Genomic DNA, 15,344 nt, shown 5'->3' on the forward strand with positions numbered 1-15,344 from the left:
AAAAGACACCTAACAAAAAAAAGTTAAAATTGGGCCTTTTTCTGGGAAATGGAAATCTGAATTCCTGTTCTCCCACCGTAAATGGGCAGAGTGCAGGCTTTGACCTGGATTTCACACTTCTGTGTGCTACCCCAGCCACAAGGGTATCACCCATTGTTGGAATTTCTCTCTTCTGTTTTATTTTTTAAAACAAATGTCAGTGTGGAACAGAGAAGCCCTTCCAGTTAGAGATGTGAAAGTCACTAGATGCAGAGTACAAGAAGGGGAAAGACCAGGGATGTCTGCTGACATCTGAAGGGTTTTCCTTGACTTTCTGCTTTGAAATTTTTGTTTGGGGACACATCGCTGCTTTGCTATTTCTTCTTTTGCTGTTTATGTGTGCTTCCAAGACTGAGCTTAAGAGGAGATAAATTTTATTTTGATAAAAAGTGGGACAGGCACCTGTTCTAAAGCTAAATGGGAGGGAATGCAGTGCAAATGAATGTATAAAAATACATGCAGATTACAGCAAACAAAGCCACATTTAAAAGATCCAATCTCAAATAAAAGGAGTCAACAATCAAGGAGTTTTTTCCCCACTTACTTTTTGTCATTTTTTTCATGACAGCACCTTGATAAATGTTTGTCATGTTCGTATGCTGCCATATTGTTACAACAAGCATTTAGTGTGAATTTTTTACTATTACCAAGTGTGGGAAACATCACCTAGGAAGGCTAGAGTAGTTGTTAAGCTGTCTGGAATTAATGTCTATTTTAAAGGTCAAATGGCTACATAAAAAGTAGGCTATGTTTGTGAAGAACCATTAGCATGTAGGGTACCACAGTCTTACTGACTCCTTCAAACCAAACACTTGGGAATAAGACTTTCTACATATATTATAAAAACCTGCAAAGTTTGTAAGTAGTGCATAATGGCCAGAATTGACTTTTGGTAATGTCATATTTTGCAAGAAGTCACCTTTCTCATTGTGTGATGGCAGAATAAAACCTGTTCATTATTCGGAGAAAAATAAATGTTTTGGAGGTCTAGCTATTTAGCTTTAGGTTTTTCAACAGATTGCAAACATATCTCGCAGAATGATGAAGTGTCTAGCTCAGAAATTGGAAATAAACACCTTAGCTTGGCACCTGGGGTAGGCATGGAAAAGATAATACTGCAGCTGGGTGTTTATTGAGTGCATTTGGCCAGCGTGAATTCTACTGGTTCAAAGGATTTGCAGAAGTGGGGCAGAGGGTGACTGTTTTCCTATTTTTTTAAGAGTATAGAAGACTCTGTGGCAATGCAGGCTTGCTCAAAGCCTTCGGAAGACTGCCTTGCATGTAAAGTGAACTCAGGGATCACTCCTCTAAGCTCGCTAGGATGATTTCAGGGTGGTTGATTCAGAGGGCGCAGAGCCCCAGTGTGCGATGACATGACAGTACAGCAGGTAGATCACACTAAATGACTGTGCCCCTTCTCATTACGCTGGAAAGTCAAGAGAAACTGAAGGAGAATAAATTTTAATGGAAGGCATTTAAAGCACTCACTTTTTACCTCAAATTTGTCATGGAGTGAGAGCATGCAGTCAGTGAGTTTCTGCTGCTCTTAAGACTGCTCATGATTCATGATGCCACAATTGATTCATTTGTGTGTCCAAGATCTAAGCTATTCCTTTGTGTCAATGGAGATACAGAACAAATCAGGCACCAGATTAGGGCTAGACCTGCTAGATAACTTTCCCATGCCTGTCCACTTGTACTGCTAATATTTCATTTTCCCCTCTGATTTCAAACCCAGGTGAAGCCTGCACATTGTTCTTTTGGGTAGTGTGCTGTACATAGAGTCCCTTTATTACATGAAGAGTCTCCTTTTTCAGTGTTGAGGTTTTTGAGCAGAGGGAAGGTGTTTGCCACTTCACCTAGCTGATGGCTTTCGATGCAGTAGTGCATGAGAAAACTTTGTGTGCAAGTGCCCTGTACCTTGGGCTTCATCCAAGCTTCGCCTGGATATTTGCCCGCAGACAGGCAATTCTGGATGACAGATGGAAGCTGGAAGCAAAATGAATTCAAGCAGTCAGATAAGGTGGGCTGGGACTGCATTCTGCAGATGTATTTCTTTCCCTTTCATGTATGAGTACAAGTTCAGCAGTGTCATAGTGGCGATGAGCTGAGGATATAGCAGAAGTAGATCTTATAGGGAGAGGCATTTTTTTGGTGTAGCATGCTATAGATTGAAAAAAGTACAAGCATTTGAATACAAAATCCCTTATCAGGGGCTTTAAGTGAGTACTGTTGGAGTACTGTATTGTTAGGGAGCTGCTTCATTTACAGCCATTACTGAGTCATCTTCTGCTCTGACTGTTTTGAATTCTGTCCTGATATGTCTCAAAAATAAAGGCCATAAATACATTATTTCTTCTGCTCTCAGAGAGAAAACTCCTTACAGAGATTTTCTGAAAACAAGACTAAATTTGGCTTGTTAGAGGTAGATTTGTAAGAAATATGGTTGCTTCACCTATTTTAATATTATCTTAAAATCATAAAAGGAAGACACAATTCTTCATCTTTCCCACAGGTATCATGTAAAACAAAAAGAATAAAAATAAGTGTGCAGGACAAAGAGTTTCTTCTTCTAAAAGGCAAGATGCCACAAAGGTTGTTTGCATCAATATTACTTAATATCATACGGAGAGGAAAAGAGACTGCAGCAGATATACAGTGGGTGTCCAAATAAAAGTGATACAGCTGCAGCTGTGTTTCTTGCTTATCGTTGGGTTAAAGTGAGTTCCTCAAAAACCTGAGCCTGTTTACATTGACTTTTGAGGCAACCTGAGGCTACTGCCTGCTCTCCATCTAGACAAATGTCTGCAAGCATGGCTGAAAGATAGCCTGTGGGATATAGGAAATATCGCCTGTCCATGCAAGCCGTTAGGTGGTGTAGACTACTGCCAAACGTTCCTGGACAGGCACTCAACAGGCTGTGGCAAAGCCAGGTGTATATATGGCTGGCAGGAAGATTAAAGAGCAGGCCATTTTTACTGTGGTATAAGTATAGCTGTTAGGTGCAAAATTCCCACCCAATGAGACAGTAGCTTTCAGCTTCTGGCCACTTCTGCCAGTGTGTCAACCACATTTTTCTCATATATTGGTGGTTGCCACCAGCTAGAGTCTGTTCTTGTATGCCACCTGAAATGCAGCCCAGTTAATTAATTCAGCATTGGGATCTGGGCTCCTAACATTGCCTGAGAAGGGAGCCCTAATCGTCAGCTATTCAGCTGTTTACCGTTTGAGCAAACCTGAGCAAATTGCTAATCCTAGCTTGGCTGCTTCTCCCTCTTGCAAGCCCAGTGGCCCCAAGAAAGCAGCCCTCTTTCATGACATGAGGAAACTCTTGTAATGTGTGTTTCTACCAGAGCTGGGGTCCACCTAGCACACTGCTTTCATCCTATGAGGGCCACAGTGCTGCCTCCTCAGCAGTAGGACCTTCATGTATAGGCAGGGAAGGATGAGCCACTGATAAGCAGATTTTGGATAGTAGATGGAATAGTTTACTGTTCTGGAGGAAGGGATGGCTCACATGGATGGGTTGGAAAGTGGTATTGAACATTTTGTTTGCTCCACAAGCCCCCCTGCTACAACAGACTAGTTTCTGGTCTGAACCCAGCCCTGCTCAATGGTTCCTAGAAGGGGTAACCAGTTCTGATTTCTGTATGGAGAACTAGGAGTCATGGCTGTGCTGAAGCAAAGCAACTCCCCAAACATTGCTTAGCTCAGCACTCATCACTAGACATGCTGGTGACTATGAGCTTTTAGAATGAGGAACCCCTGCCTTCTGGGGATCAGTCCTTTATGTTGGGGTAGGCCGACTTGGGGAAGCCAATGCTCATGCACTCTAGGTGACTATTCTATAGGTAAATGAGCAGGTTTTGCTACAGGCAAAAACTTCCCCAAAGCACTTATTTTAAACAGAAACTGGGAACAGCAATGTGTGTATTTTCCCCAAGCTAGTCGTACTCCGCAATCTAAGTAATGGGATTATTGCCATCACATGAGTTGGGGACCCCTTGAATGACACCAGAACATGTTCCTACCAAATTAATGGGTAGGAAGGAGTTCTGCATTTTAAAATCTAATCTTAAAACCTTGGAGACTGATTAAATTACGTCTCTGAGCCAGGAACAAAATGTAGCTTCATGCAAATTGTGCTCCTGCCCATAATTTTTTGTTAGCGCTGGAGAATGATTTACTATTGGGATTTCAGAGGTTGTTAAAGAGAGTGGTGTGTCCTAATCTCATGATTATTTAGTCAGATGTTGGAAACTACAGTACTTACCCTGAACTCTGCTACTGGCAATATGAACCTGTAGGAAAGGGTAATCTATTTTAATATTACACACATCTCCATGGCATCTGGATAGCCAACAATTCAGCTGAGAGAGAAAGGGGTTTTTTTCAGATTTGCTTTAAGAACAAAGACTCCTCTCCAGCAGAAAAGCAAACTAGTATCTTTGTTTGAGTTTATTAATATGCCTGTTTTCCAGCACCCTGTAAGAAAGATATTTTTTTATTCTTCTCCCTTCTTTCAAACCTGGATAGTGTTAATCTGTCAGTACAAATGGAAGACTCTGTGTTGAGAGCGGGGGAAAAAAAAAAAAAAAAAAAGAGTGCATTAGTTGATGCAGTGACTGTTACTCCAGTACAGGATGTTTACATGTTTTTTTCTGATTTCACAGGAAATACTCTGAGCTTCACATTTACAGAGCCACATTGGCTGACTCTGGGGAATATGTATGCAGAGTGAGCAGCAAACTAGGGAATGACAGTACTAAAGCCAGTGTTATCATCACGGACGCCAATGGTAAGGCTTGGCTCTTTATTTTACTATCATGTTCAGAAGCACCATGTATTAAAGCTGCCACCAGGACAAAAGGGTTTGGAGCAGGGGAAAGCTTTGCAAGTGAAGTGGAAGTGGAAACACTGAAATCTGTTAGGTGTGCTAAGAGAATTAATCAGGCCTGGCTTGTCTGCTGCGTAGTTGAGACGTTCGGTTTTCCTTACGCAGACAAATGGGATGCCTCCTATGGAACTCAGGAGAGATCAGCATTTTCTGTGAGACACTTTCCAACACCAAGTCTAAGATACAGTCTAAACAGTCAAGAGAAGAAGAGGATGAAGGGAATATTACTCTCATTCCCATAGTACACATGAGTAGCAGAGGCACTATAGGCCTGTGGGGAAGCTTTAATTTTCAACTTAAAACATGTCCTAGTCTGAACTTCTAAACCAGCACTCCTCACTTTGTCTTTAAGTAATATTTGTCTGGCTCTGATTGCCACCATTGTTACTTTCATAGATGTTGATAGGTTTTTCTTTTGATTTCTAAAATAATAAAGAGAAAGGCATGAATGTATTCGAAGGCATATTATTCAAAGGCATGAATATAATTCAGATACTTTAATTCAGGTACTGTGATTTAAACTTACTTCTTGAGGAACAGAGCTTCTTGTGAGGCAGATAGCATTCAGACTTACCCAAATGATTTAAAATTATTATAGATTGCTATTTTTGCAGGGCTCCTTTCCATTTCATTTACAGGAAATTCCAGTTGCTTCTGACAGAATTTCGTGGGTGTTTCCCTGCACACAAATGTTTTAGCAGTAATGTTTCTCCTTTCAAGTGCATTGAAGGCTGCAGTTCAGTTGAAATCTTGTTTCTTAGGTGTGACATTGACTAATTCAGCTCTGATAATTCAAACTTCAGTGTCCAGCCAGTTGTGAAGAATCAAAGGAACATGCCCTCATGAGCAAACAAAGCAGAAGTTCTACGCATATCTGAGATGGGTTTAAAGATGTTGTTGCAATGGGAATTTACCAGGGATGCTTTTCTGTTCCTGATTGTGCTCTGAAACAGGAGACAGGCCTTTAAATAAATAGAAAAACAAACATAAACCTTTGCCAGATGGATTTGTCCTTGACTATCTGCTCTTTTGTGGTCACACAGCGATTGCTCGACTGTATTCACTTTATGTATTTGCTATTTTGTTTCATCAAGTAAAGAATCGCAAGTGCTAAGATTTCATATTAGCTGTATGGTATTATTATCACAATCAGATGTCAGGAGATTGATATAAAAGATCAAGTGTTATTTACCAGAATGTTGTTAGGAGGAAAAATGGGTAGGTGTTTGTGTAGCTTTGTAAATGCTCTTGGTTTCCATGAACACAAATTTTGGTTGCTCATTAGCTGCTTACATGGAAAGCTCCTATACTGTTTCCAAGATACTGGAGTTTCCAAAACTAAGCTGTAGGCACTGTGCCTGGGCAACGTTACACATAAATGAAAAGATATGCTTGGGCATCCTTTATTACTTTCTCAGACAGGGAATGGTGATGTGGCTGGGGAGTGCATGTGGGACCTCATTCCTATGCTTCATGACATGGATTTTTCAACTTCCTTTGGTCTGTGCTGAATGACAGCAAAATACTCCAGCTGCAAGGAGATGAGAGCTTGGTTTTGAATGAAAACATTTGCAGGCAAGCCCTGTTATGTGCATTTATAACTGGTATGTTAGAATCTGTCTAATCTTGTTGTGAAACATAAGTTGTTTAAAACACAGCCGTGCATGCAAACTCCCAGAAATGCGACCGAACTTGGATCCAATCTAAACCTGGCAGCTGGCTCTTGTCTGTAAAGATCTGAACTGGAAACTCAGTGATATCTGAACTGGAACATCGCAGTGATATTTGATAATCTAGAATCAGGCATGGCAGCATTCATTGGATGAATAAATCAATCGTGTGTATGTGGTTGCCACACATACATCTGAGCCCCCTCTGCATATTGTTGCTTATAAATTACCAGTAAAATTGTTTCTAATTTTCCTCCTAATGATGGAATTTTCCACCTGGATTTGAGGAATAGCATGGGCAACATCTGGTGACTTAAGAGCAATGGATCCCTAAGGCCTCAGAGGGCAACATCTGCTTTGCAAGCAGGGACAGACCCCCTGCGCAGGTGACCTCCTCACCTCTCCTTCCCCCACATTCCCTGACCTCTTCCCCTTGCTAGCTTAATGACAGATTTGGGATCCAAACTCGGTAATGAGCCCTGAAAGGCAGTCATTACTCAGGTCCTATATATTTGTGTGGTCCTGCACTATTCATAAGAAAGAGTTAGGGGAAAAAAAAAAAAAAAAAGGCAAAAAAAAAAAAGCATATTTAGTTCTTATTTGTTATTTCCTGCCAATGGGCTTTTGGAGAAGACCTTGGGGTCCCATGCAGCCCAGGAGCCCCTGTAGAAAACTAATGTGTGGACATCTGAGAGGGCTGGACCTCTCAGGGTAGGCAGAGAGGTTACTTCCTTCCACCTCCAGCAGATAGAGTGACAGTGGGGTATAGAAGGATGCATCAGAGGATCTTGCTTTCTTGTGGTTGTACTGACCTGCTCTGTGAACCATAACTTTAATTATGATCTTCAATTTAATGGCCTCACCTGGTCACATTTGTTGTGTGCCCTGCTATCTGCAAACTAGACCGTCCTTTTGCTTTATGCTGGGTGCTTTAAAACCAAGGGTAGATAAAGTGATGGTATTTCTGGGTATGGGATTATTTTTCTTTCCACTAAAAGATTAGTGCTTTTGAGTATAAAAATCTTGGGTTTAATTCCCTAGTATTTTGTCAAACTTTAACTATCTTAGTTGAAATTTTCTTTGCTGCTGTATGCCACCAAAGGGAGCTCTAAGGGCAGACCAAAGGTCTGTCTAGCATGATGCTTTGTCTCTAACATCAACTAGCAATGGGCATTAGAAAAATGCATGAAGAACAAAGCAAATGTGTTGGGTTTTTTCCCCAAGAATAGGAAAAGCCACACCTTTACCACTAAGGTCGTATGTATGAAAACTCCTAATTTCAATTCCCTGTTCCAAAGCATAGAAAAATTAGTATTTCTCAGTAAAACAATTGTAAAAATTTCTTTGTTGTTTTCAGTGAGCAAAGAGCTTTAGTTTTCCCTGATCTCATTCTCAGAAATGGTAAAATTTTCTGTCTTAAACAGTAATAGTCAATGCAATAGTAACTCCTGTCCTTGTTGCTGTTACTGTTATTATTAACATTACTGTTATTTAAAACTCCCAGATTTGCTCGTGTGCAAGTTTTTGTTACACATAAACACGCACACACACCCCACACAAACTGTATTAACCTACACAGACTTTTAAATTTTCTCATATTTACTGAAATAAACATAAAACCTTTTCTATAGAGCCATATGTGTGGATTAAAAATTTAACAAATATAAAAATAGGTAGACAAACACTATTTTTTACCAGTCTTAACAGCAAGCAGTGGGAGCTATTGTATCCTCTTTTAAATTTATAATGAGTATAACTTGCCCAAAGGATATGAGCTGACTTCTTATTTTCATTCACTCCTATTCATGTATGGTCCCCTAAGAAAGATTGTAATTGAGGTCAGAATGGAGGCATGAAGTTCTCCTGGAATTGTATAAATAGTGCACAGGTTTGCTAATGCAATAGTAACTGCTCTTTTGCATCCTAATTTGTCACTTTAGCCAGGCAAAATTCTTGCAGTGAATTTTTGTGGACTTTCTCATGAAGATAAGACCTTACTATGGTTAATAAATCACACTGAGAGAATACTTCATACCAGAGCCAAAGCTTTCAATTTCATGTTTGAAAACTTGCCCATAAACCCCCTTATTTAGACAACTAGGTAAGTGACCTTGTTTTCTAAACTGTTGAGCACACCACAGCTCAAGCTGAATGTGGTCTCAGTCTTTTCCATTAAAACCTGTTGACCTAAATATTTTGCCTCTCTAAGGATGTTTGCTGTGCCCAGCATGACTCAGGGTGCAAAAGGGTGGATTCCTGCAGAGAAATTTCAGAAGTTAGCAGTCTGCAGTGCTGGATAACTGCTGAGTTGTGTGCAGGGTATTGTGTGAGCACTCATCTTGCACGTCTGTGCAAAATGAGTTGATGTAGTTTGAGTCATCAGTGGGGGTGGCTGGGGCTACTTTGCTTGAATTGAAGGGAACAAGAAATGCTCAGGTGATCTGTTCATGTAACTCAACTGAAGTAAGGGCAGAAGTAAGACTTGGTAAACTCATTAGCTACACAGTAAGTGGCCCCTGCAAGCTTGTGGTTTTGCATTCGTAGGTCTTGCAGTGGTACAACAGCTCCAAGTTGTACAGTAGTCAATAAGAATCTGATATTCATCGTTCATTAAACTTTAGTTTGCCGTTCCTCCTCTGAAGGTAGCCAGGAGCTTATCTTCAAGAAGATGGCAGCGAAATAAGTACACAAAACCAACATCTTGCATCTAGTACCCATTAGAGCATGTGGCCAACTATGACATACTTCAAATGCAAGAAAAGTCCCTTTTACTCATGCAGTAATCTATCAATAAATTAAAGCAGGAGATCAGGGTATCTCTTGTTTCTCTAGCACAGTTACAGGTGACCTGGGCCATAGTTTGTTTTTAACTGGCTGGTGTAATGTGTCAGATTCTCAACCAGTGCAAATCAGCATGCCTGGACCAACATCATTGATTTGGGCCTCCACATGGAAAGAAATATGGCCATCACTCAGTTTGGCATAGCAATTTCCCTAAGAGTAACTTTGAACCTTTCCTTGCAATTTGACATATTTGAATTGAGGGCGGTGCTCTTTTAAACAGATTCAGGGCAGTAGGTTCTTGGAGAACCAGGAAAAAGGTAAAAAACACAGCAGTTTTAAGAAACAAAAAGTCATTTTATCCACTGGATCTCCCTGTGCCCTTGATCACATGTGCCTGCCTGCCTCTGAGGTCTGAGGCTATGGCCTTACCTTCTACACACCTACTCCCTACTCTGCCATCTGTAGGACAAGTAGCAGAGGTCTCAGATACTCCCCTTTTCTCAAGATGTGTGCTAGCTTGTGTCATTCTTTGTGTAATTCAGAATGTGTCATCTGAATGGCACAATCAATGCAAAAGGCTTCAGTCTTGTCTCACTACCAGAAAGTAAACCACAGGATGACAGGAAGCTTGTTTGCAGCTATAACTACCTGTGATGTTCATGGTGTTTGATTCCTCCTCAGAGCCCAGGTTGTTGTCTCTGTCAGGGTCCTCAGAGCCACCTTCAAGGCCTGAACCAAAACCCATGAGTTCAACTATGTCCCTTCAGTTTGCTCAAGCAGGCTTTTTGCATTAGGCCTTTGGCAAACTAACCAACCGGGGGAAAAAGGAGGCTCTGAGGGCCTGCAGAGGGCTTTTCACAACAGTAGGTGTGGGGCTGTTAGATATTTGGTTTTCTCTGGAGAAAAGGTCTCTTCTGAGGAGGACTACCTCCTGCCTCCCTTGGAGGCATTACAGCAGACTTTGTTGCCCAGGGAGTGAGTTGTCTCTTCTCAGTAGCTGCTGCAAAGCTTCCTACCTGGAAGAATGGATCAAGATACCAAGCCCAGCAACATGGTGGATTATTGTGAGTCCTGTAGGGGTTGAGGGCGCTCTTCTCTGTCTTGCCAGAGGACGCAGCAGGAGATGGAGCTGGCCAGAGTATTAAGGAAATGAGACTGAGAGGCTGCAAGAACTTGTCCCTTCAAGCATCCCCAAACGAGGATTTCTTGTCCATCCTTCAATATTTTTACATAAGAAAGCCCCACACAAACATATCTGGTTTCAGAGAACAGCACTTCACCAAACTAAGCGCTCCTAGAAGTGCCAGGGGACAGATGTGGATGGAGCATCTGAGGTAGCTGCTCCTCATGGGGTCTTAAACATGATGATGAAGACAGGGCTGCAGGCTGCCATGTCCATACCTTGGCAGACTGCAGCAGCAACTGCAAGTGTCATGACTGAAAAATGCTTCCAGCTCTTCCACCTTAGGCAAGTATTGATGGTCTCCTACAAGCAGCCTCTTTTCTCTCTGCTTGTTGTGTTCAGATCGCTTCTCGTGTGGCTCCGTGCTGGCTTTCTCAGGTGGAGTAAAATGCCTCTCTTACCGTTGTGGTGTACTGCCGTCAGTAAGCAATACACACAAATTTTGCATCTTCCAAGTGTTAGCATCCACTGTTAATGTTGCTAACATGAATGTTACTAGCGGGGCTTGGTTATATGTGACTCTGCCACATGTTTTCGAAACGTGCTTCTCAGCACGTTTCAGGTGTGGGCGGCTCTGGCTGTATTTTCCACTGGCAGGGAAGCTTCCTGCCGGCGTTCGTACTGACACAGCTGGGCTGGGGAGGCAGCAGGCAGAAATGCTCCCTCAAGCTTAGCACGGGCACTAAATGGAACATGGTTTCTTTAACGGTGAAAGAAAAATTTGCTCCAGTTGTGCCAGATGCTGAGCTACACAGCTGTCAGACCTGTTCTGTCTCCTATTGTGATGAAGAAAGGTTAATTGCTCAGACAACCCAGCTGCGCAACAGCAAACTGCCTCTATACCCAAAAAAAGTCCTGAAAGCTGCCTGGCTACAGGCCACTATGTTCCAAGACCTAGTGCAAAGGCTTTGACCTTAAAAATTTTACTTATGATACTCATTTCCATGCCACACATCACTGGCTATCAGGGAAATGCTGCATAACACACTCTCTCACATTAGTGAGATGAAACTGGGACATATTGCCCAAACAAACAAAATATTTGCCAAAGAAAACTGGTCCAAAATGGAAAAAATGCAAATTAAGAGCTAGGAAGTAAGAAATTAAAATATAGGCTCAACATTGAGGTTTAATGAGAAGGATGTTGAAGGGAAGACCGCTGGACTGAGTTTTGTCTCTGGTCAAGTTTCTGTGGACTCCGAAGACAGTGAGTAGAAGGCCACCTAATCTAGAATCACAGGATAGAATGAAAACATTCCTAAGTCACCTTTTCCTAAATCTGTTATGAGGCTTTTTCTAAATTCTTTTTGTTCGGCCTACCAGAGGATTCTGGGTGTCTTGAGGATTCAAGGCAAGACTTCTTCCCTGGCGTTTGTGGCCCTTCTCCAGCTGTGGAGTTGAAACATGTGGAGCTGTATTGAACTGCACCACTATGAGGCTGAAAAGTGTTTTGAGAACTTGGAGAAGGCCAAGATTGTTGGTCCATGCAACTGAAGGGTGATTTGTTCACACCTAGGAAATTGCACACAGTGGTGGCTTATGGGGTCAGCAGCACATGGACAGATGGATGACGTCATTGGAATGAGGTCTCTGTACAAGTCTGTGAAGCCTAAATGAAGACTCTACTTTTTGCTTTCTCCCATCTGCATTCTGCAAGGCATTAACAGGGTTCTAAGCACAGCTGCAGCATCTCCCATGGCCATCAGCCAGTTCAACAAGTGGGTGCAAGAAGTCCATGGCGGTATATCACTAGCAATAGTGTATCTCTGTAGGACCAGTATGGAAAAGCAACTTTTCTCATCTCTTCAGCAAAGCAACTGTTTGATTGCCATGCCAGAGCCCCCAGCAGTCATCCCGTGGGGGACTGGGTTTGCATGTGTGACTTAGAAGATTTCTCTGAAGTGGAAAGTGACATTTATTGGATGTACTTACCAGCAATTCAAGTGATATGAACAGGAACCTGTCTTTGCAAAATTTAACTGCCTAGAAGCATAAGGAGTGAATACTCACACTGACGCCTTCCAGAAGCAGAGCCATCTGCATGATTTCTCCTGTTGCCACTGATCAGTTATTCCCAGAGGAGAATGAGAGATTGAACAACTGGCTCCTTTCAGAAGAAACAGGCTTTTTTCTTCAGTCCTACTAGTAGACACTATCAATTTCATTTTTTCCCAAAAGGAAACTTTTGCAAGTTGGTGTCTGATTGCAGCCTCTGCCCACTGAAGCAGAATTTAAGCTTGCTTCTTTGAGCACCTTCTTCCCCTTTACCTTGTCCCTTCTTGGAGTTGAATGCTGTTAGAGGATCACCTGACTCCACATTGTAACTTCTTGTTGCCTCTTGTGTTTTCCAGAAAGCACCAGCAAGATACCAGTATCAACAGAAGGGACAAAAGCTTCTTCACGTAAGTTGAATTAACAGAGTCTTTCTATCTCTTTCTCTTTATTTCTTCTTGAAACTGCTTCTGCAGCTCTGAAACCGCTTCCTCTTAGCAAAGAGCAATTCACCTGCATCCAGCGCCTCAGTACCTGCATATCATCTTGAATACTGGAGCTACTTCAGGGACTGAGAAATGAATGAAGAAGGGTTAAGCACACTTTTTAATAACGTGGAGCTGCATTGAGGATGCTAGCTTGGCCTGCAGTTGTCCGCCTGCAGCAGCCCAAGTGAAAAAGTATTTGAGTTGATAGGAGCTGTGTTTTGAAAAACCACTTGTTGCCCCTGTTCTTGTAAATCCTAGGAGCTGCATATGAATTTGCAGAGTGTATAGATATATTGATGTTTCCTCCACAAAGTCTGATGCCTAGACTGCTCTGTTCCTCAAGGATCTACATACAATTCCTTACAGCTCTGTGGGGTCTGTGAATGTAGACAGGTAATTTGCTGTGAGTAGTTTAACCGCTTTTGAAGCTGCTGTGACATACTAGGAGCTTTCTGCAGATGGTTTCCTTTCAGGCTGGTGGAATTTGGCTTTCAGCGTCCCACCTGCAGTTACAGATTGCACGCCTCCAGAGTTACTCCTGGAACTGACCCCAGCGAGAAGTCACTTTCATTATTTTAACTATTAGAACTCCTTTATATGTGGCCACAATACAAGCAGTAGTCTCTACCACTGAGTTTGGCTAAGGGAGCTGTGCATAGGCATGTGTAAGCCGAGCATCCCAAGGATTTACAAGATGCACATACCCTGCTTGGCAAAGAGGCTGGGGTCCTGCTAGCTTTTTTGAGAAAGCTATGTCTGGCAGAGACAGGTTTTAGTGTGAGATGACAGTGTTTGTAGGCTAGATCAAGGAAAGCAGTGTGATTGCCAGATTTTGCATTTAGCATGCCTGCAGCCTTTCCTTTGATGCATCTGCGTGTGTGGCGACCTACTTCTGAAATCTTGGCACTGCTGCCTGACAGAAGAGCCATTGAATGTGCCCATATTCTTTCATGTTCTCAGTGGGGCCTGTCACTGGTGCTTCACTGGATATGTATGAGACCACATAGCTAATAGGAAGTGTCCTGTAACCGTTGGAACCATTTTTGTTCAAAGGAGGTGACATGCTGGTCACCAACTCCACTGGGCTCGCCTTGCCTTCTCCCTTGAGCAGCAAGAATGCAGTCCCTGCACTTCGCTCCCTTCTTTCCCATGAACTAAATTTCTTGTTCTTGAGTGGTCTCTTTCCCTGCTTACATCCCTTCCAGTGCCTGCTGTTACAGTACTGTTCTTCTCTTTACTGCTATTGTGCCACTGGAGAGAAGGAGGCTGGGATGTTCAAAAGGCTGGCTGCATTCCTGATGAATTGCTGCACTGGCAGATTTCATGCCAAGCAGCACATCACGCTGTTGTCCTGAAGGAGAGCAGAAAGCAATATGTTCAGTGGCTGCTTGCTGAGGTCTTCTCAGGGAGCTCTGAGTAGGTCTTTGCTATGTGGCTGGAGCAGAGACCTGCTCAGTCCCAAATCCAGCCAGGTGCTGGTTTTCCTGCTGCTCTCACCCAGCCCGGACCCAGACGATGTCAGCTTTCTTTGCCACTACAGGAGTCTCCTGCTGACCAATAGAGTCTGTGAGTTTGGGCACTGCTGATTTTTTCCCAGGTTTTGCAAATGCAAATAAGTTATTAGTGTGTTGCTTCTTTAATTGAAGATAGGCTATTGTGACATGCTGGTGTTTAAATCACTAGGAGATAGGTCTAAGTGGTTTTACTCTGCCTTAAAACCGACTCTGTTAGGTGACAGAGTCATCTTTTCTGCCTGATGTGACATGTTGTTAAATATTTCACTTCAAAGCATGCAGTATGCCTGACCTGCTGCCTAGGATGCACAGGCTGGTTGTTAGCCACCCCAACTTCCTTCATCCCTCTCCACAGTAGCATGTCACATTGCCACCTCAAGCAAAGTGCTCTCTCTGCAAATTCTTCCTTCCAGCTGATAGTACTCCTCAGGCACACTCTTGAGTTCTTTATCTGTGCATGACACTGTATGTTTTTCTGGTCTCTAAGACAGTGAAAGCCCATGCAGCCACTCAAATGCATGGCTCTGCTTTGCTGTGTAGTTCAGGTTCCTACAGGTCAGGAGGTTCAGCCTTAGCTTCAGGCTAGCTTGCTTCTTCCATTAACTTTTCTGAGTGCTTCCTTTGTGTGATTTGTGTTGAGGTCCATTTCCTTCAGCTGTCCTACAAGATTGTCTGCCATCTTGAGAATGCTGCTTCTTTTTCCTTTCTTTGTAACCACTTTGGGCCTGGTGCTATGTCCCATTTTGGTCTGGAACTTGTCCTGCTCACCCTTCCAGC

General features: G+C 42.6%; 1 protein-coding gene across 6 annotated transcripts in view; it reads left to right on the plus strand.

Annotated features, from left to right (window-relative positions):
* The window catches only part of NRG1 (neuregulin 1), a 477,481-nt gene that overhangs the window by 335,331 nt on the left and 126,806 nt on the right, over window positions 1-15,344 (plus strand). For 3 of the 6 annotated variants that reach the window (XM_075740458.1, XM_075740455.1, XM_075740460.1), the window contains exons 3-4: window positions 4,713-4,837; window positions 12,925-12,975. In XM_075740458.1, coding sequence (XP_075596573.1) covers window positions 4,713-4,837; window positions 12,925-12,975 — 176 coding nt within the window. The remainder of the gene's footprint in view (window positions 1-4,712; window positions 4,838-12,924; window positions 12,976-15,344) is intronic. The other 3 variants (XM_075740463.1, XM_075740461.1, XM_075740462.1) reach the window with 1 other exon arrangement.

Source organism: Balearica regulorum, chromosome Z (assembly GCF_011004875.1).
Source record: "Balearica regulorum gibbericeps isolate bBalReg1 chromosome Z, bBalReg1.pri, whole genome shotgun sequence".
Taxonomy (NCBI): domain Eukaryota; kingdom Metazoa; phylum Chordata; class Aves; order Gruiformes; family Gruidae; genus Balearica; species Balearica regulorum.